The 21944-nt window shown below is 41.5% G+C and overlaps 1 protein-coding gene across 2 annotated transcripts in view; it reads left to right on the plus strand.

Annotated features, from left to right (window-relative positions):
• The window catches only part of BMPER (BMP binding endothelial regulator), a 221987-nt gene that overhangs the window by 41653 nt on the left and 158390 nt on the right, over window positions 1–21944 (plus strand). For both annotated transcript variants that reach the window (XM_034761175.1, XM_034761176.1), the window contains 2 exons: window positions 713–803; window positions 1889–1971. In XM_034761175.1, coding sequence (XP_034617066.1) covers window positions 713–803; window positions 1889–1971 — 174 coding nt within the window. The remainder of the gene's footprint in view (window positions 1–712; window positions 804–1888; window positions 1972–21944) is intronic.

Here is a 21944-nt window from a genome sequence, read left to right on the forward strand (position 1 = left end):
TTACATTCGGATGGTCTGATCCATATTGGGCACGTGAAATGAACACCTACTTGTCTAAGTGCCAGTCTGAATGTCCAAAATGCAGAATTGGGTAATCCTTTTTACCCTACGTGCTCACATTTTGAAAATTAGGCTTCCTGTGTTTACAAATGTAAAGGTATGTTCACAAAAAAAACAGACTTTGCATCCAGATTCTCTTGCCCAGATTCATCGAGGAGGACTTTGGCTTCTTCAACAAGAAGTGCAGGAAATGATAATTTACTAGTACCTATCAGGAGGTGTATCTTAGATAAGAGGATCCCATCTACAGAATGAGATGCTTTTATCTCCTTTCTAAGCCCTTTTCCTCTGAGAGGAGAGTGTAGGGAATGCTTTGTGTCTGTTCTGTTTACATCAAAGCTGCATGGCAGATTATTTTTAAGTTTCCTATGGATGGGGACCCCTGATAAAGAAGAATTCCTTTTCCTAAGAAGGTGCTTAGTTTCTTACCTGACGCATTATAGGACAAATCTCATGCCTGTAGTCAGGGAGATTCAAGTGCTCTTTTGAGTGTGGATTAATCTGAATCCTGATAGTGAGCTGCAGAAAGAAAGGGGGATTTAAAAACTTTTTGCTATACAGCATATATCATGTCATTAATTGTGCATCCAGTTTTTTTGTTTTTTCTTTTTGCTCCTTATTATTGTGTTTAGTTTGGTTTGTTCCCTTTCAGGAAGGAGTGGTAACTGCATCTCAGATTCTGTGTGTTGTTCATTGCAAAAACCCTTCTGAGCTGCCGGGAATGTGTTGCCCCACTTGTCCAGGTAAGATTTCCTAGGGACTCTACTCTTCCATCTGTGCACAATATTTCTAGTTATTAGGATTTGGTAAGTATCCACTCTATTGGAGGGATTAGGAAGGAAATTATTGAAATGTGGACCAGTAAAATAGAATGTATTGAATGGCATAGAGTGAGTAGATTTTTTGAACACCCATATTGCGACACACATTTTAATGCTGTGGAGTAGGGGAGGGAGATAGTATAGGAAAGAGTTTAAACAGTTTAGAATGCAGCTTGTCTAGTTTTTCATGTGTGAAGTATTCCAGAGGTTTTGGCAGCTGTGCAGGGTCTGGCTGGGGTTCGTGTTTTAGAGATGAATGTATAGAAGGCGAATGGAAAGGGGCCAGGAGTCACATGTCACAGCATTGATAGGAAGGGGGTTGTTTTGGGAGTAGGAACATGGGGATTATGTTGAGTGTGCAGGGGATTATTTAGGCCTAACGTATAATATGACTAGGCAATAAAGGAAGGAGATAGTTTGGAAGGTTGTTTTGTGGGTAGTTTTGTCAAATTGGTTTTTATAGGACTATATAACTAGGAGAACATTGCTGCTTTAGTGTTATAATTGGCTTGTTATGTTTAATTTTTCATAGAATCATAGAATATCAGGGTTGGAAAGGACCTCAAGAGGTCATCTAGTCCAACCCCCTGCTCAAAGCAGGACCAATTCCCAACTAAGTCATCCCAGCCAGGGCTTTGTCAAACCTGACCCTAAAAACCGTTTTTATTATATCTATCCAAATTTAATGTGGACAAGCACTGTGTTTAAAAAAAAGTGAAATCTTCTGTAAACAGAAGTTGATTGTGCCAGGACTGCCATTTTAATGTGGCACAAACTATCTGCCATAAAAGAAATTCTCTGTGTAAATCCGTGAAAGCTCTTCCTCCTCCATTCTGGCACCAAATTAACTTTTTAGGGCTCCCAAGGCTTACACAGGTTACTGCACTTCAATGCATGTTTTATTGTTGGATGCATATCACTGAAAGGATGAAGTGATTCCTAGTACCATCATTTAACAAACAAAGTGTCCCGGTCTAAGTCACACTTACCCAAAATCTGCTTTTCAGGTTGTATATTTGAAGGTAGACATTACCATGAAGGGAAGGAATTTCAGCCTGAAGGAAACAAATGCACCAAGTGTTCTTGTATTGTAAGTATTTCTCTCTGATATTGTAACTACCAGTACAGTCTTCAAAAGGCATATTCTTATTGTCATAACTAGCAAAATATACATAGGGGAGGTGACACTAATACATGCTCTTCTCTCCTCTGATTGTTGGAGTTCAAGCTTTATTTGAAGATTTCACAACACAATTGCTTTCTAGAGCACTACTACCATTCCCAAGTTGACATACTCTTCATAGCTGTGTGTAGTTTAGAAGGTAGAGCAATGTATTTGGGAACTGGGGATTTGATGGTCCAAATGGTAGGCTGGTTCTGAGTGAGAGTCTTTTGTTTCTTGTTGAGATTGGGTTACAGAGAGATAAGACAACAGGAGACAGGATTTTCATGAGACATCTATTGGCCAACATCTGTTGTATGTGTCCTACTGATCTTGCCATATGATTCTGATATGAAATCCCATGCAAAAGGATAAACTTATCCTGTTGGTTGTGTTGCTTAATGAAAAGTGGATGGCTAAAAGTCCTCACCACTATGATTAAAATATGGGCATGGCACCTGTCTTTGCTTGCCTTTTGTAGACCTGCCTGGATGATTCAGTTGGCTTTGTTTTGGCACGGCTCTCACCAGTGAACTAATTGGTTCAGCATAAACCTTCTGAGGAATAATGTATGGTTGTGCTTTTAGCATCCTAGGAATTGCCCCATTACAGAGAAAGTCATCTGAGTGTGTCCATCTATAGTGTGAAGCCCCAGAATAGCATTACCTTCAAACTTACCAAGTTGTAAGGACTGTCCTACTATCCCACTGGACCCATGTCCAACCTCTCTTCTTGGGGCTACCCCAGAGGGATTTTAGCTTGACACTTATGAAAGGACATACTCTGGATCTTTTCCTTGTCTTGCAATTGCGTATATGGAGATTAGCAATTGCATCCTTATCATGATGAGATTATATACCTCTTAAAAAGGTTTGGGAACAAATTGATAAATTAAAGAGTAATAAATCACCAGGATCAGATGGTATTCACCCAAAAGTTCTGAAGGAACTCCAATATGAAATTGCAGAACTACTAAGCATGGTATGTAACTGGTTACTTAAATCAGCCTCTGAACCAGATGACTGATGGCTAGCTAATGTAACGCCAATTTTTAAAAAAGGTAACTACAGTCCAGTAAACCTAATGTCAGTACCAGGCAAAATTGGTTGAGACTATAGTGAAGAACAGTGTTATCAGGCACTTTGATGAACGTAATATAATGGGGAAGAGTCAACACTGCTTTTGGAAGGGAAATCATGCTTCACAAATCTATTAGAATTCTTTGAGGGTGTCCATCAAACATGTGGACAAGAGCAATCCAGTGGATATAATGTACTTGGACTTCCAGAAAGCCTTTGACAAGGTCCCTCACCAAAGGCCCTTACACAAAGTAATCAGTCATTGGATAAGAAGGAAGGTCTTCTCATGGATCAGTAACTGGTTAAAAGACAGGAAACAACGGGTAGGTATAAATGGTCAGTTTTCATAGTGGAGAGGGTAAATAGCTGAGTCCTCCAGATCTGCAGCCAGATCTGGGACCAGTACTGTTCACCGTAGTCATAAATGATCTAGAAAAAGGGGTAAAGAGTGAGGTGGCAAAGTTTGCAGATGATACAAAACTACTCAAGATAGTTAAGTCCCAGGCAGACTGTGAAGAGCTACAAAAGGATCTCTCATCACCGGGCAACACAATGGCAGATGACAGCCTATGTTGATAAATGCAAAGTAATACACATTGGGAAACATAATCCCAACTATATATACAAAATAATGGAGTCTCAATTAGCTGTTGCCACTCAAGGAAGAGATCTTGATGTAATTGTGGCTGTGACGGGTTGGGTCAGAAACCCCTGGAGAGGTTTTAGTTGGGGGCTGAAGGTGTCCTATCTCGGGGCCTCTCCTTTTGTCCCTCCAGACCCATGAATATGATACAGTTCTGCGGTGACCTAGAATCCTACTTTCGACGTCTCCGACTCAAAGAATATTTCCAACATACCTCTGAACAGCATACTAACCCACAGAATCCTCCCTACCAGCACTACAAAAAAAAGGATTCTGCATGGACTCCTCCGGACGGTCGAAACAACAGACTGGATTTCTACATAGATGGCTTCCGTCGACGTGCAAAGGCTGAAATTGTGGAAAAGCAACATCACTTGCCACATAACCTCAGCCATGCTGAACACAACGCCATCTACAAGACAGGCCCAACAAAGAAAATAACAGAACACCACTAGCTGTCACCTTCAGCCCCCAACTAAAACCTCTCCAGCGCATCATCAGAGATCTACAACCTATCCTGAAAGATGATCCTTTACTCTCACAGATCTTGGGAGACAGACCTGTCCTCGTTTACAGACAACCCCCCAACCTAAAGCAAATACTCACCAGCAACCACACATCACTGAACAAAACCACTAACCCAGGAACCTATCCTTGTAACAAACCCCGATGCCAACTCTGTCCACATATCTATTCAAGTGACCTCATCATAGGACCTAATCACATCAGCCATACCATCAGGGGCTCGTTCACCTGCACATCTACCAATGTGATATATGCCATCATGTGCCAGCAATGCCCCTCTGCCATGTACATTGGCCAAACCGGACAGTCTCTACGCAAAAGAATTAATGGACGCAAATCTGACATCAGGAATCAAAATACTCAAAAACCAGTGGGAGAACACTTTAACCTGTCTGGTCATTCAGTGACAGACCTGCGGGTGGCTATATTACAACAGAAAAACTTCAAAAACAGACTCCAAAGAGAGACTGCTGAGCTAGAATTGATATGCAAACTAGACACAATCAACTCCGGTTTGAATAAGGACTGGGAATGGCTGAGCCATTACAAACATTGACTCTATCTCCCCTTGTAAGTACTCTCACACTTATTATCAAACTGTCTGTACTGGGCTAGCTTGATTATCACTTCAAAAGTTTTTTTTCTCTTAATTAATTGGCCTCTCAGAGTTGGTAAGACAACTCCCACCTGTTTATGCTCTCTGTATGTGTGTATATATATCTCCTCAATATATGTTCCATTCTATATGCATCCGAAGAAGTGGGCTGTAGTCCACGAAAGCTTATGCTCTAATAAATTTGTTAGTCTCTAAGGTGCCACAAGTACTCCTATTCTTCTTTTTGCGGATACAGACTAACACGGCTGTTACTCTGAAACCAATTACTTGAATAACACCATCATACTATGTTGACCAAATCTGTTTTATGTGCTTCCTACAGCAAGCACTTTAAATATAAGCATAGAGCCAACGCTCATAACTCCAGATATAAAATGATACATGCATACAAATAGGATGAATATATTCAGTAGATCATAACCTGTGCAAAGATATGTTGCATGGCATATCTAGCATAAAACATATTCCAGTTATGTCAATTTACACTCATAAGCATATTTCTATAACGCATTATGGGATGCAGTGTCACAGTGGATAGTTCTCTGAAAACATCTGCTCAATGTGTAACAGTCAAAAAAGCTGTTAGAATGTTAGGAACCATTAGGAAAGGGATAGATAATAAGATAGTAAATATCATAATGCCATTATATAAATCCAAGGTACATACGGACCTGGAATACTGTATGCATCATCCAGTTCTGGTTGCACCATCTCAAAAAAAAGGATATATTAGAACTGGAAAAAGTACAGAGAAGGACAACAAAAATGATTAGGCATATGGAACAGTTTCTCTATGAGGAGAGATTAAAAAGACTAGGACTCTTCATCTTAGAAAAGAGACTACCAAGTGGGCATATGATAGATGTCTATAAAATCATGAATAGTGTGGAGAAAGTGAATAAGAAAGTGTTATTTACCCCTTCACATCACACAAGAACTACGGGTCACCCCATGAAATTAATAGGCAGCAGGTTTAAAACAAACCTAAAGAAGTACTTTTTCATACAACACACAGTCAACCTGTGGAACTCATTGCCATGGGATGTTTTGAAGGCCAAAGGTATAACTGGGTTCAAAAAAGAACTAGATAAGTTCATGGAGAATAGGTCCATCAATGGCTGTTAGCCAAGATGGTCAGGGATGCAAACCTCATGCTCTGGGTGTCTCTAAACCTTTGACTGCCAGAAGCTGGGACTGGATGATTGGGGATGGAGCACTCAATAGATTGCCTTGTTCTGTTCATTCCCTCTGAAGCATCTGGCATTGGTCACTCCCGGGAAGACAGGATACTGGGCTAGATGGGCCACTGGTCTGACCCACTATGGCTATTCATATGTTCTTATGCTCTTACATTGAGATCAGAGCTTAATACCACTTGAGAGAGAGAGAGGACCTACTTCATTAAGCTGCTTTCTAAGATCAGTGATGTGCAAGACTTGATTATTTGCTAACATCCCAACAGATGGGCAAAAGATCAGTAATAATTAGGTGATGGGTGCTTTAAGTTTCAATAGAGACATCCAGTGTCTTATAAGTACCACTTACAGATGTCCTGTTTTTAAAAACTAAAGAAAAAAAGGAAAACAAAATAGGATTATAGAAAAATCTTTTTTAATGTTACTACAAAGAAATAAAAACATGTCGGGGGAAAAAGTCAGTTTTTGATCTGTGGAAGTGTTGCTCAGTATTAACTCTACTTTAAATCATCATTGTTACTGTACTAAGTTAGCATGTTCATAGTTTTTGTTTCAAGTTTTTATCCTTAAAATGCACTGGAAATTGCATCTCACAGGCCCTACGCGGACTAAGTGTCTCCTGTGATGTGCTGAGCAGCCTCAACTTCCAGTGGAGTCCATGGACTCTCTTCTCTCATTTAAAACAGTTTTATGCCATCTTTACATTGGTGTAACTTCACTGACTTCAGTGGGATTGCTCCTGATTTCCACCAGCCCAAGTGAGAGCGGAATTAGGTTTAATGGTGGTTGAGTCTCAGTGCCTGGCAGGAAGTGCTTTCTACCTTACAAGATCTTACCCATAATGGGCTAAATTCATCACTGGTATAAGTAGGTGCAGTCCCACAGAAGGCAATGGTGTCATGCTTGCTGCTGTCCGCAGCATATTTGGCCTTTAGTGGATACCACCCTGACTTCACCAAACAGGAGTCGTATTGTTCTGTATAAATGAGTTGTCAATATGCAATTTTTCCTATATCAACTCTCCTCCATTCCAAAAAAACAAAATGAATGAAGCCTAACTGAGTGAGATAAGATGGGGTGTTGGTCATGGGGAGGAAAGGGGAAGGAACCTACTGGGTCAGATCAGAGGTCCATCTAGGCTAGTGTCCTGTCTCTGACAGTGGCCTGCACCGGATACTTCAGAGGAAGGTACAAGAACCCTGCAGCAGGTAGACATAGGATAATCTGTCCCCAATTTAGGCCTCATCAAAGTCTCTAATAATTAGAGGTTGATTTAAACCCTGAAGCATCAGTTTTAATATCTATTCCAAAAAAAGGCTGATGTATTTCCTTATAACAGCTGTGGATATTTGTGATATCCATACAAAAGTCCAGTCCCTTTTGAATCTTGCACACAGTAACAAGGCAGTGTTCCTTTTCTAACTCCTGCTCATTGTTATTTCTCTTTCTTCCCTTCCCTCCCCATAACTGCTTCTTGTCTATTTTGTTTTCTTCAGAATTTGGGGCCAAATTACCTTCTATGTAATTTAAATTGGAGGCAAACAATGGACCAGCTTAAGAACTCTGATAGCAGTTTACTGCCTGTTCTGTGTCCTTTTCCTTTAAAGATGGGTTTGTAGTGAATCTCTTATCTGAGTGGTCAGCGGATGTCTTATTTAAGATACCTATCTAGTCATGTGATAGTATGGGAACAGCCTTGTGAGTGATGTGCTGTAACATGTGAGGACTTTATTAGATGAAAGGTATTTCCTCACCCCTAATTAGATTTCTACTGTGAAGTGAGATTGGAACTATTCCACATGGCTTTTGCGGAAGAGGAGAGGAGATGAAGTGAAAAAAAGTTACTGCAAGGATATTGTTTGTAGTGTTGACAAAGGATTTGTGGATTTAAACACCTTGTGACAGTCACATTTCAGTGTTAGACAAAACTATGGACCAAGAATTTACCTTTTTAATGACTTATGGTAGGGGGGTCCAGAATATAGGTCCATCATAGCTGGTAGGATAAATGGCCTGGGGATTAAAGTTAATTATTAAAGTTGGGAGAACAAGAATGAGTATTGTCTTATCTGAATGGTGGTCTGCACTCAGTAAATTCATCAAAAGAAGCTATACTGATATTATTTACAAAAATCTACCTTTAAAATGTTAAGGTAGCAAATTTAAGCACTCCAAAGTCAGGAAAAGTCAGAATTCCTGCACATCTCAATTAAGTGGTGCAATTCTGTACTGTTTACAACATAAGTTTGCTTATTGAATATGGCTGAGCTCTAAAAGCAGAAGAGAGGGTAATTATTACTTGTTTGTTTATGTGAATTTAGTGCCTCAGAATAGTGCCAGATTGAGTGCCCTGGAGACTGAAGTATCCTTTTTATCTGTAGACCATGTACAGAATAGGCAGTGGCTGAGCAATCTTCCTCACACTACTATGCCCGTGTTTCTTAATTCTGAACTAGACAGAGTCCATTTCTATGGGTGTATAGGTAGTTCAGTCTCCAAGGATATTCAATTCTTATCCTCTTTGCTGAGCTCATTAATAAGGCTCCCCACTTCCCCCATTTGTGTTGCTAGCTATGTTGTACTTGAAACTGGACTGAAACCTCCAAATAGGTTCCATCATACGTTGGTGTATGTGGGAGTGAGATACCTGATGAGGATATGGAGGAGCAGCGGGGAGCGGGGAGGTGAAGGGGCGAGGCAGGGAGAGGACAGGGAGATGGGGAGCATGTAAAGGGCCAATGGGTGGGCAGCAGAGGCGATATGTACCTGGTGCCTGTCCACACTTACCAGCCACTACAGTGTGCAGCATGCAGCCAGTGCCAGTTGGAAATGGGACGGAGGGCGGGGTCCCGCTGGTTGAGAGCCAGCATGCAGTGGGGGATGTACTGACTGACCAACAGCGGGAGTGGCCTGGCCCCACCAGGGCCGGCTCCAGGCACCAGTGAAAGAAACAGGTTCTTGGAGCGGCCAATAGAAAGGGGCGGTACATCCGGGTCTTCAGCAGCAATTCGGCGGCGGGTCCCTCAGTCCCTCTCTTCCTCTTTGAGCTGCTGCCTGTAGAGGAGCGGCTTCACCCCTGCGGCGCCTCCTGCTGGTCGTCTCAAGAATTAGCTCTTCTAGCATCCTGGACCACCCCCTGCAGGCTGGTGATCCGCTTTGCCACTGCTTGGCCCCTGTGTCTCTCCCAGACCCGGTGCCCTGTTGTCTGGGGTGCTGTCCCCTGGCAGTACACTCCTCAGTTCTGGGTCTCCCCCTCCCAGGGGAACCCCCACGCACTATCCCCACTTCACCTCAGTCTTGGCTACTGCCCAGTCTCCATCTTGCCCCTGTTCACTGGGGCAGACTGCAGTATCAGCCACTCATCACAGGCAAAGGGGTTTGGACTGGCTGCCTTTACCCACCCTCAGGCTGCCCCTCTGCAAGCCCAATACCTAGGTGGGCCTAAGACTAGGCCCTGCAGCCTAAGGAGTTGCTGGCCTAGGGGTTCCCAGCTCCTAAGGCCTTTTCCCAGCCCTGCTTCACTCTAGGTCCCCAGGTGAGTTCCCCAGCAGCCAGGCCTGTCTACCTCTCCTATCAGAGAGAGAGACTGCTCCCTCTGGCTTCCCTGGCCTTCTTATAAAGCCCAGTCGCTCGGTTTGGGGCATGGCCCCAGCTGCAGCCACTTCCCCCAGTCAGCCAGGGTTTTGATCCCTTTTGCAGCCCCAGCCCTCTGCAGGGCTTTTCCAACCCCTTCAGGGCTGGAGTGGGTGTTCACCCTACTACACCGCTGATCGGCTTTTTTTTTTTTTTCTTCGCCGCTTCGGGTGGCAAAAAAGCTGGAACTGGCCCTGGGCCTCATGCCCTACAGTTTTGCCCCACCACCAGCCTTGCACCTCCCACCCCCATCGTCGGTCACTGGACCTCCCCACTCACTGCTGGCAGATGGGTGGCTGATGAGCAGAGATCCAGCCAGCAGCAGGACCCACCAGTACTGATTTGGAGTGGGAGAGACAGAAAATATGGGACAATTTGCCCATTTTTAAGAAAAAGTAGGGACACTTGTTTAGAAGAGCTTAAATACGGGACTGTCCCTTTAAAAACAGGATGTCTGGTCACCCTAATTCTTGAACTTCATGGCCTAATATGATTATCACAGGACAAGACAACAACTACCATCATATTCATTTCACATAGGTCACTAAACTACTAGCTAATAACTTTTGGGTCATTGTTGAGTCAGGCTGTATTCATAGTGGTGACATGGAGATGAAAGACTGTATTCTATTATCTCTTCACTGAGCTATCTAGTCCTTAGGGTGACTCAAGTTTTTTGCTGAAAACGAAAATGTATCACCACTCTATTGCATGAGCCGGCTTGAAGTGACTCACTTTCTTTGGGGAAAGGTGGCCAGGATAATGTGGAACTCTTCCCGCATAGATTGAAACCCAGTTGTTGTACTGTAATTCATCTGTCTAGCATTAGTCTAGATTTCTTGATTTAGGCCAGTGGAGTGTTTTGGAGAAGACCTGGATATTTTCCCCCTCAGTAAGCACCTACTTAAGTGAAGGACTGGTGACTGTAATCTGTTATTTCTCAGGTACTATTTCTACAAGGCTGAGAGAATGAGTTCCTGCTCACATAGTGGGGGGAAAAAAGTTGGCTTACATGTTTTCTTTCTTACAGCCTATGTTAAAATAGTCAGACTCTAATTATCTTAAGTGTCTTTTCTTTTGAAGTAGCACTTTTTTTTAAAGCGGGGGCAGGGGAAGGCTTGGCAAGAAAGTGACTCTGTGTGAGAAACTTCTCCATGGTTACCATTATCTTTAAATGGTAGTTTTCCAAACTCATAACTAGGTCCTTTTGATTGCACAAGCACTCATATACCAGTGTTACCCAGACTCTAGGCTTTGTGAGCTCTGGCATGTAAGGTATGTGGAGGTATGAGGTACCACCATGCTGAGAGAAGCCAGGGCTATTGAGTAGCTACAGATGAGGACCAGTTTTACATGAAATGTCCAGCTGGGGGAGAAGGGGAAAGGTAATAGGTTACCCCATAAGGAAAACAACTGGAGGCTGGATTATTGCATTGTTGGGATGGCTGAGTGTTGTACTATATCTGAACTGTAGGAATGAGGAATAGATATCTTCTATGGAATTCCCAGGGAAGCAGTTAAGCCGTTACTGATGTTGGTCTTCCAAAAACATATTTGCCATTTGTTTCCAAGCAGCTAAGTTTCACACAGGCAATACCAACCTGCTAAGCCAGTCTTCTGAAGTGATTAGAAACAAATGAAGTTTGAATGTGTTAAAGTAGTTAAACTGGGGTACATGAAATTGGAGCTTATAATGAACAGAATTTAAAAGTGGCCTGAACCCCATTTGTACATGTGAAAATTTTTCATCCTATTGTGTAAGCGTACCAGCTGTAGAATTAATATGTAGAAAAATAATTTGCTCCTGATTTGCATCTGTAAATGTGAGTTTGTGCAGGAAGTGTGTTACATTTATGCTCATGGAATGTTAGTGTGCAAAAATGGTGTGAAGAAAGTTGTGCACAAAGAAATGGAAGTTGCACTAAGGAAAATTTGGTTCTAAACCAATAAGTAGACCACATATATTAACATTTTAGACACCTACAGTCAGTTAATAACTGATTATATGGCACCATGATACCATTAAATAGTTTGATTTTACAAATATTGAAAGCTACTGAAAAGTGATTATTTTCCCACAAGACTTGAATTTGGAGGACAGGTATTCCAAGAATTTGCAGACAATTTTTTTTTTTTAATCCTTATAGCTGGCAATTGAAGGTGGCACAAACTGTTCATAACTCCATCTTTCAACTAACCCCCAATTTGGTGTCAGCAGTTTCAGATGTCGTCCATGTTGTTGTTGTTGTGTCTAAGACCATTGTTGACTGTTCCATTCATTGGGTGTACTTTGATGCAACTCCAAATTGTGTGGATCTTTTGACTCAGGGGCAGAGTATGGAAACAAAGAGCTTTGTGCAGAAATGGGAAAGTGACCATTTGGGCTTTTGGTAAGAGTAGAATATTCACTTCCCATCTATCAGAAACCTAAGTATAAAAAAGATTTATATAAAAAATGATAATGGAGAAAAATTAGCACTAATATCTGAGATCTGAAGGGATTTGCAGGGGAGGGAGGCCTTACTGGGATACAGGGATAGTGTGAGGCACTCAAGGGCTGTGTTGAACCTTATGTAGCTATCTAGGTATACACTTGCAAGTTTATTTTTCTGGATAGCTTCATTAGGGACCCAGTCCTGAGTGCTGCCTCTAATGGGTGAAGGGCTCTGAAATGCGTAGCAACCTGCAGGATGAAGGGCTTAGTGTGCACTGAAATCAGCAAAACAAAACACAACCCCTCTCCCCACCAGAAACCCCCTCAAATAGTGGACTGGACACTTTCCCCTTGTTTATCCATTATTTGTTTATTCAATAGATTTTCTTCAAACTTAGAAAAATATGCATTCCTCCCTGAAGACTGCGTACTGTATGTGCCAAGTCTGAAATTTTAAATCCATTTAATTTTGGATATATCCAAATACAAAAAAGTGTTTGAACAATCTTTTCTTTAAAAACAAAATGGCTGGAAAAATACTGATTTTTTTTTTCATGCTTTAGTATCTGTTTAGCCATTCAGACTGCCCTCAAAAATTCAATGCAAGTCTGAGAACTTTTAGTCCAAAAGGAATCTTTGAGGAAAAATTAAAAAACCAACAAAAATAAGGCCACAGAGTAAAAATACAAGCAAAATAAACCACAATTTATTTGAAACGTAATTAAACACTTTAATAATAATAATAATAATGCATAGAATCATAAAAATGTAGGGCTAGAAGGGACCTCAAGTGGTCACTCCTGGGCTGAGGCAGGACCAAATAAACCGGTTACCTAGGCCATTCCTGACAAGTGTTTAGCCAACCTGTTATTGGAAACCTGCAATGATGGGGATTCCACTACCTCCTTTGGAAACATATTCCAGAATTTAATTACCTTTATAGTTGTGCAGTTTTTGCTGATATCGAACCTTGCAGTAGATTAAGCTCAATAGTAGTTCTACCTCCAGTATACATGGTGGACAGTTGATCATCATCCTCTTCATAACAGTCCTTAATGTATTTGAAGATTTTTATCAGGTCCCCCCTCAGGCTTCTTTTCTCAAAACTAAACTTGCTTTATAACCTTTCCTCATAGGTCAGGTTTTCTAAGGCATTTGTCATTTTGATAGCTGTCCTCTGGACTGCTCTCCAGCTTATCCATATCTTTCCTAAAGTGTGGCACCCTGAATCGGACATAGTAATCCACCTGAGGCCTCACCAGTGCTGAGTAGGGCAGGACAACTGTGTCCCATGTCTTACATACAACAGTCCTGTTAATGTACCCCAGAAAATTAGCTTTTTTTTGCAGCTGCATAACTTTGTTGACTGATATTCAATTTCTGATCCACTATAATCCCCAAATCCTTTTTGGCAGTACAACCACCTCACCAAATATCCCCCATGTTGTAGCTGTGCATTTGATTTGTCTTTCCTAAGTGAAGTATTTTGCACTTGCCTTTATTTAATTTCATCTGTTGAATTCAGGCCAATTCTCCCATTTGTCAAGGTCATTTTGAATACTAATCCTATCCTCCAAAGTGTTTGCATCCCTTCCAGCTAGCTGTCACCTGCAAATTTCATAAGCATACTCTCCACTCCATTATCCAACTCCTGAATGAAAATATTGAATAGTACTGGACCCAGGACTGACACCTGTGAAACTCCCCTAGATATGCCCTTCCAGTTTGACAGTAAACCACTGATAACTACTCTGGGTGTGGTCTTTCTAGTTATGCACCTGCCTTATAGTAATTTCATCTAGACTGCATTTCCCTAGTGTGTTTTTTTTTTTTAAATGAGAATGTCATGTGGGACTGTCAGAAACATTACTAAAATCAAGATCTATTGCATCTACTGCTTCCCTCTTATCCACTAGGCCAGTAACCTTATAAAAGAAAGAAATTAGGTTGGTTTGTATGATTTGTTCTTGACACATCCCTGTTGGCCGTTCCTTATAACCTTATTATCCTCTAAGTGTTTACAAATTGATTAAAGATAATGGAACACATTATTAAACAAACATACTGAATTTAGGCTGACTGGTCTAATTCCTGGGTCCTCTTTGTTCCCCCTTTTAAAAGATAGATACTATGCTTTACCTGTCTCTAGTCTTATGAGACTTCACCCATCCTTGATGAGTTCTTAAAGATAATTGCAAAACATTTTGAGATTGCTTGAGCTAGTTCCTTAAGTGCCCTAGGATGACTTTCATTAGGCCCTGATGACTTGAATACATCTAATTTATATAAGTATTCTTTAACCTGTTCTTTCCCTATTTTGGCCTACATTTCTTTCTTCCTTATTAATATTGTGTTGAGTATCTGGTCCCATTAACTTTTTTGATTGAAGACTGAAGCAAAATAGGCATTAAACACTTCAGCCTTCTTGATTTCATTAGTTATTAGCTCGCCTTCCCTGCTAAGTGAAGGACCTACACTTTCCTTTGTCTTTTCCTTGTTCCTAATGTATTTTTAATAAGTCATCTTATTGCCTTTTATGTCTCTTGTTAGGTGTAACCTTAGCCTTTCTGATTTTTGTCCCTACGTGCTTGTGTTATTCTTTTGTACTTAGCAATTTGTCCATGTTTCCATTTTTTGTAGGATTCCTTTTTAATTTTCAGGTCATTAAAGAGCTTCTGATGGAGCCAGATTGACCTCTTACTATTCTTCCTGTCTTTCCTTTGCATTGGAATAGCTTGCAGTTGTGCCTTTAATATTACCTCCTTGAGAAACTACCCAGTCTCCTGAACACCTTTATCCTTTAGATTTTCTTACCTACCAGTTCTGAGTTTGTTGAAGTCCATTACCTTATTCTGCAGCTCACTGCTTTCTTTTCTTAGAATCATGAAATCTACCATTTCATGTTCACTTTCACCCAAATTGCCATCCTCTTTCAGATTCACAACCAATTCCTCTCTGTTGGTCAGAATAAGTCTGAAATGGTGTCCCCCTCATAACTCCCTCCAGATTCTGAAACAAAAAGTTGTCCCCAATACATTCCAATGACTTACTGGAAATTTTGTGTTTTGCTGTATTACTTTTCCAACAGATGTCTGAGTAGTTAAACTCATCTATCTTATTACCAGGCCTTGTGGTTTGGATATTTCTGTTGTTCAAGAAATGCCTCATCCACCTACTTGTTCTGATTTGGTGGTCATTAGTAGACCCACCCCCCTACGATGGCATCACTCCTGTTTTCCCCCTTATCTTTATTCAGAGGCCTTCCTCTCACCTCCTTCTTGATGTATAATGCAACACATACTCCCTTTTTTCCTGAACAAGCTATCCCCTTCTATACCAATATTCCGGTCATGAGATTTATCCCAACAAGTCTCTCTGATGCCAATCAAGTCATAATCTAGGTTAAGTACTAATACTTCCTGTTCTTCCTATTTATTCTGCATACTCCTTGCATTTGTATATTGACAGCTAAGATGTGGAGTAGATTTCCCCCAATTATTTCATTCTTGTTGCTTCTGTGAGTATTGTAATTTTCCATTTCTTCTCCAACATTAATACTTTGTTTAAGTATCAAAGGGGTAGCCATGTTAGTCTGGATCTGTAAAAGCAGCAAAGAGTCCTGTGGCACCTTATAGACTAACAGACGTATAGGAGCATGAGCTTTCGTGGGTGAATACCCACTTCTTTGGATGCATGTCATCCAAAGAAGTGGGTATTCACCCACGAAAGTTCATGCTCCTATACGTCTGTTAATCTATAAGGTGCCACAGGACTCTTTGCTACTTTGTTTAAGATCACCTTGTTTTTATGCTTACCTGTAGACTTTTGTCATCTGCCCTCTTTGAAGCTAGTTTAAAGCCCTTCTCACTAGGGTGATAAGTTGGTGCATGAAGATGCTCTTCCCCTTTTTGGGTGGGTGGACCCCTCTCTTCTCAGTAATCATCTTTCCCAGAGCAGCATCACATGGTCAAGGAAGCCGAATCCCTCCTATCAACACCACCTGCACAACTATGCATACATTTCCAGGATGCGTGTCTCTGCCTGTGACCTTACACCCTACTTGGAAGATGGACGGGAACACAACCTGCACCCCTGACTCCTTTAATCTCCCTCTGAGCCCTGTAGATGCTACTGATCTGCGCAAGGTTATACCAGGCAGCATCATTAGTTTGTAACTAGACATAAAGTACCAGCATTCAAAACAAAAAAAATAGATCCTGAATGGGAGTATGTGACCGCTGGTAAAGGGTTAGGTATATGAAACAAGTGATTAATTGCTATTACCGAAAATTGTAGTTAATTAAAATGTGATTAGCAGATCCCTCCTGCTTTGCACTGAGCCATCGTTGTCCACATTGCTTCCATTAAGAATTTTCCAATCTCATCTCTTACTAGACCAGGGGGAGAAATGCATTTTTCAGGACACCAAAGCTATTCACTTATTTGGAACAAATTCGGTGAATACTTTTGGCAAATAAATCTTTTGGAAATGTCGAAATATTTTCAAAATGTCAGAATGGTTCATTTCATTTTGAAAATGTCATTTCAAATTGACATTTTGTTAAGAAAAAGTTGTTTTGAAACTACATTTGAAATGTTTATTCAACCCAAACTATTTTTTTGCTTATTTTTGTTTTGGCAGAAAAAAAGGAAAAATTGTTACAAATTGAAACCAGCCAATTTTTTTTCAGATATTTCAGTTTGGCCACCAAATCAGAAAATCAGTTATTTGCTCATTTCGGTCTGTCACTACAGCTGAGTCGTCTACCATGTTTGTTTCCTCAGGAAGGTGTGTAAGAAAGTAGTTTTACTCCCACCTCTCATACTGTCTCTTGCACAACTTTATCCATGGCCATTTATAAACTGGATTGCACTCTGGCTATCTTTTACAAAGTGCTCTTTCCCATGTACTAATGGCCTACTTGGTTTTGATGAAGGTTTGTTCTCCACTCTTGTTTACCTTCACCATAAGACAGCCACTGACAATGTGGATCACTCCATCTTCCTGGACCACATATGGGCATATTTGGTTCAGCTCCTACCCAAACAAATCTTTTTGGCTCTATGGACTTTAGTCTCATTTGTACTAAGGCCCCTTTACATTGCTCCAGTAGTGTAATTTTCATGAAGTGGGTGTGTTTCCAGTGGGGTCCCTCAGGGACTGGTTCTTGGCCCTGTGCTAGTTAACATTTTTATCAATGACCTGGAAGAAACTATAAAATCATAATTGATAAAGTTTTTAGATGATACAAAAAATTGGAGGAAGTGGTAAATAATGAAGCGAACAGGTCACTGATTCAGAGTGGTACAGTGGAATGACATGGGAGAAAGCGAAGAGGAGTCTGAGGGAGAAACTGAGTGGTAGACAGCAAAGACTGGGTACACTGGTAAAGTAAAGGCAGGATATTGGAGCACCAGCTCTGTCCTCTCGCTATTGTGAGAAGAGCATTCGTCTTTTCAGTTCCTGCCTTGCTGTATTGTATTTTTCTGCCTCAAACCTATCACAAATCTCATCTGAAAAAAACATCTCTCTTGCCCACAACTCATAATTTCTGTCTCCCTCTGCACTGATGTTGATTTTAGCTTTGGCCCTATCTACATTGAGAAAATTCATGCTGGTGTAACTACATTGGCAATGTGTCTAAAGCAGATACAGTGCACTGACACAATGTGGGGCTGACACCAGAGCCGTTTTCTTCAGCGTGTTACCAGATAAATCAGCACAGCTGTCAGCCTGGCTTTGTGGTAGCACACCTCCTTTAGTAGTTTGAAGCAGATGTATCAACATTGATATAGTTACATGACTGTAAATTTCCTTGATGTAGACAGGACCTCAGCAACTGTGTTGTTTAACTTGCTGAAGCATTGTGGGCTATGGCTTGCATGAGAGACACTACACAGAATGAAGTTTTATGGGGTATAAAAACTGAGATAAAAGTGACCTTTGCCTGTTCATTTCATTTAACCACCAGAAGGACGCTATAGACAAAATCTAAAGAAGTGAGGTTTTTACCCACGAAAGCTTATGCCCAAATAAATCTGTTAGTCTTTAAGGTGCCACCAGACTCCTTGTTGTTTTTATAGACAAAATGAATACACAGGGGAAGATACTTTTATGCTCTTAATGTTTATAAACTGAATGCCGCTTGAAAACGTAGGGTACGTCTATACTTAAAATACTACAGAAGTGCAGCTGCAGCACTTCAATGTAGACACTTCCTATTCCAGTGGGAGGGCTTCTACTATTGGTGTAGGTAGTCCACCTCTCTGAGAGGTGGTAGCTAGGTCGATGGAAGAATTCTTCCATCAACCTAGCATTGACTATCACCACTCAGGGGTGTGGATTTTTCACACCCCTGACCAACGTAGTTAAATGACCTAATATATGATTATGCTAAAGGGCAACAAGTCCTATGGGCAGGTCCTCAGTAGGTGTAAGCTGTCAAAGCTCCCTCAACTTCAACAGAGCCAACAATTTATACCATCTGAGGATCTGCCCAGTAGTTTGTAAAACCCTCCTAATTAACAAGCCAGAATTGATTGCTCTTATTGAAAGAAGAATTAAGTACACAGAGTTTTGACAATAAAAGCAGGCTGTTAATAGGCTGCCTGTGATGAAGAGGCTGCTTTTTATTGGCTTCACTAAAGACTGCAAACACTTTCACTGTAATTTCTTAGAAAATGCAAAAAGCTATCTCCCAGAGAAGAAAAAGCAGAAAGGGAGGCATGCAAGTGAGGAAACCAAGGGACCTGGGTAAAAAACAAACAAACAAAAATAAAACCCTGTAGCCAGCAGTGGATGGAAGGGGGGCTGCATGTTGCCTTGTGATGTGTCCAAAAAGCATAATGAATTTTATATTTGGCTGCGGTAGCACTCTTTATAAATTGCTTTAAATTGAATGTGTATGACATCTCAGGGGACAACTTGTTTGTAAAATTGATTTAGGTCTAAAAGATTCCCACAAGTTGTAGTAGGAAGTCATAAAAGCAACAGCTTGTCAATTATCAGAGCATTTGTTTGCAAAACATTTTATAAAGAGTCCAAGAGCCAGTTGGCTGGTATTATACTGCAGTTTGGATACATTCTAAGATTCACATCTAGCTGTTTTTCTTTTTTGTTTTTAAGAGCAAAAGCACTGTGAGCCACTCCATACTGTGCTAGACCCTCTTCTTCCCCTCATGAAAAGTATGGTAGAACCTCAGAGTTATGAACACCAGAGTTACAAACTGACCAGTCAACCACACACCTCATTTGAAACCAGAAGTGCGCAATCAGGCAGCAGCAGAGACTGCCCCTGCCCCCCAAAGCAAGTTTATATGAAAACTCCAAAAAAAACCCCAAAACCAGCATCTTTTTCTGCATAGTAAAGTTTTGAAGCTGTATTAAGTCAACGTTCAGTTGTAAACTTTTGAAAGAACAACCATAATGTTTTGTTCAGAGTTACTAGGGTTACCATATGTCCGGTTTTTCCTGGACATGTCCGGCTTTTTGGCAATCAAACCCCCATCCGGGGGGAATTGCCAAAAAGCCGAACATGTCCGGGAAAATGCCGGCCGGGCACTTCCCCTCCCGCGGCTGCTCTGCTCCTCCCCTGACTCTTTGGCTCTGTTTAAGAGCCGACCTGCCTGAGCGCTATGGGTTTCAGGCAGCCCCCATGCCTCCGGACCCCAGCCGCCGGCTGGGCACTTCCCCTCCCGGGCTCCGGCGGTGCAGGATCCGGAGGCATGGGGGCTGCCCGAAGCCGGTAGCACTCGGGCAGCTCGGCTCTTAAACAGAGCCGAAGAGTCAGGGGAGGAGCAGAGCCTCCGGCCGCGGCGGCTCTGCTCTTCCCCTGACTCTTCAGCTCTGTTTAAGAGCCAAGCGCTATGGGCTTTGGGCAACCCCCATGCCTCCGGACCCTGCGCCGCCGGAGCCCGGGAGGGGAAGTGCCCGGCTGGGGGCGCAGGGTCTGGAGGCATAGGGGCTGCCCGAAGCCCAAGCGCTACCGGCTTCACGGTTTGCCAGGCAGCCTCCAGACCCTGCGTCCTAGGCTGGGTGCGTCCCCTCCCGGGCTCCAGCTGTGCTGGGGAAGCGTAGGGTCTGGGGGCTGCCCAGCAAACCGTGAAGCCGGTAGCGCTTAGGCAGCCCTTTTCGCATGGCTGGGAGTGGGAGGGAGGAGGGGGCGGAGTTAGGGCGTGGTTGGGGTAGGGAAGGGGCGGAGTTGGGGCGGGGCTGGGGGTGGGAAATGGGCAGGGCCAGGGCCCCGTGGAGGGTCCTCTTTTTTTATTTGTTAAATATGGTAACTCTAGAGTTACAAACATTTCAGAGTTACGAACAACCATCATTCCTGAGGTATTCGAAACTCAGAGGCTCTACTGTATGAGAGGGAGAAACCCTGAAGGGTAAGAGTGCTTGTTTCATTGTTTGTTGCTGTTGTGATTGAAACTGAACGTGTATTTCTTGAGCCCTGTGATCATAAACAGATCAGGGGTAGTTAACAATTTGAAACTGGTACACATCACTTCTGAATTGCGCCACAACATTTTAATAGCATATATTGCTACTAAACTGAACTTTCATATGTGCACAAAATTCACTATATAGTTCATATCTGATTTCTTTTGATCTACACAGACTAGAAAATTTTAAAGATTAGAAGAAATACATGATGTTTGGGGTGTTTTGATTTTGTTTTCACTAATGCTGATCTTTATAGTGCTTTACATTTATTTTTAAAGCATATTTGAGTAAATGTAGGCTCTGAAAATGTTCAGATTTAAAGTGTTTTGTATGAGACCTAAAATGCAACCTGTCCACTTGTGATCATTAAAATTCCCATTTATAAGAACTCCTGTTATGCTTTAGTGCCAGGGCCAAATTCCATCTCGTCATTACATTCTATCTACTTAAATTCACAATGTGGTTTAAATTGGATACTACTTGATTCTTTAATTTTCAGTCCTATGAGTATTGTGTGTTAAACCACAGCTGGGTTCCAACTTTGACATAGCTGAATGTCACCGATGGGTAAAGTGATTACTATATATTGTAAGACTAATCTATGCTAATAAAGCTCTGAGATCCATGGACTTTTTTTTTATGTTAGTGCACCTATTACTGATTTTCCAATGCCTTTTTTAATGATGGGAATCAATAAGTATTTGGGAGCTCAGTGGAGGAAAATAGTGTAAAATTAACATGTCAGGTAGATAAAGGTTTGCAACATGTAACTGATCCTACCAGTCTGGCTGAGAGAGAAACAGACAGAATTATTCAATAACTACTGAAGTAGGTACAGAAAACAGAGAAGAAAAAAATGGCTTCAGTACTTGACAATAATTTGATCTTTCCTCCTTGCACCTATCTTGAGTAAAGCTTGGCTGCCAGCCAACCTAGCACAACACATTTGGCACTGAACTATTCTTGCAGTTCACTGTAGGTATATGTGTCTGAAGGCAAGATATAGGAGCTCCCAAGTTACTCAGTACATGTCGTCTTCTATGATCGTATCTCCTTTATTTTTCTCTTTCTTTTCTCCTGTTTTATCTTCCCTACTCTGAGTTCCATGGCCACATTACTGTTTTTGCTTTTTCACGTCAGTTTAGCTCATAATTAGGTATATCATCCCTGGTTATTAATTTAAAGTACAAGATACTGGGATTTTGTCACAACTCTCATCCAATGAAATGTTGATAAGTTCAGTTGTTTTCAAAGGGTTCTTGATTCGATTCTTCTACATTTATTGTATTGTCCTCTCTGAGATTTTATCCAGCATTATGTTTCGAGCTGGTTGGA

This window comes from Trachemys scripta, chromosome 2 (assembly GCF_013100865.1).
Source record: "Trachemys scripta elegans isolate TJP31775 chromosome 2, CAS_Tse_1.0, whole genome shotgun sequence".
Classification (NCBI taxonomy): domain Eukaryota; kingdom Metazoa; phylum Chordata; order Testudines; family Emydidae; genus Trachemys; species Trachemys scripta.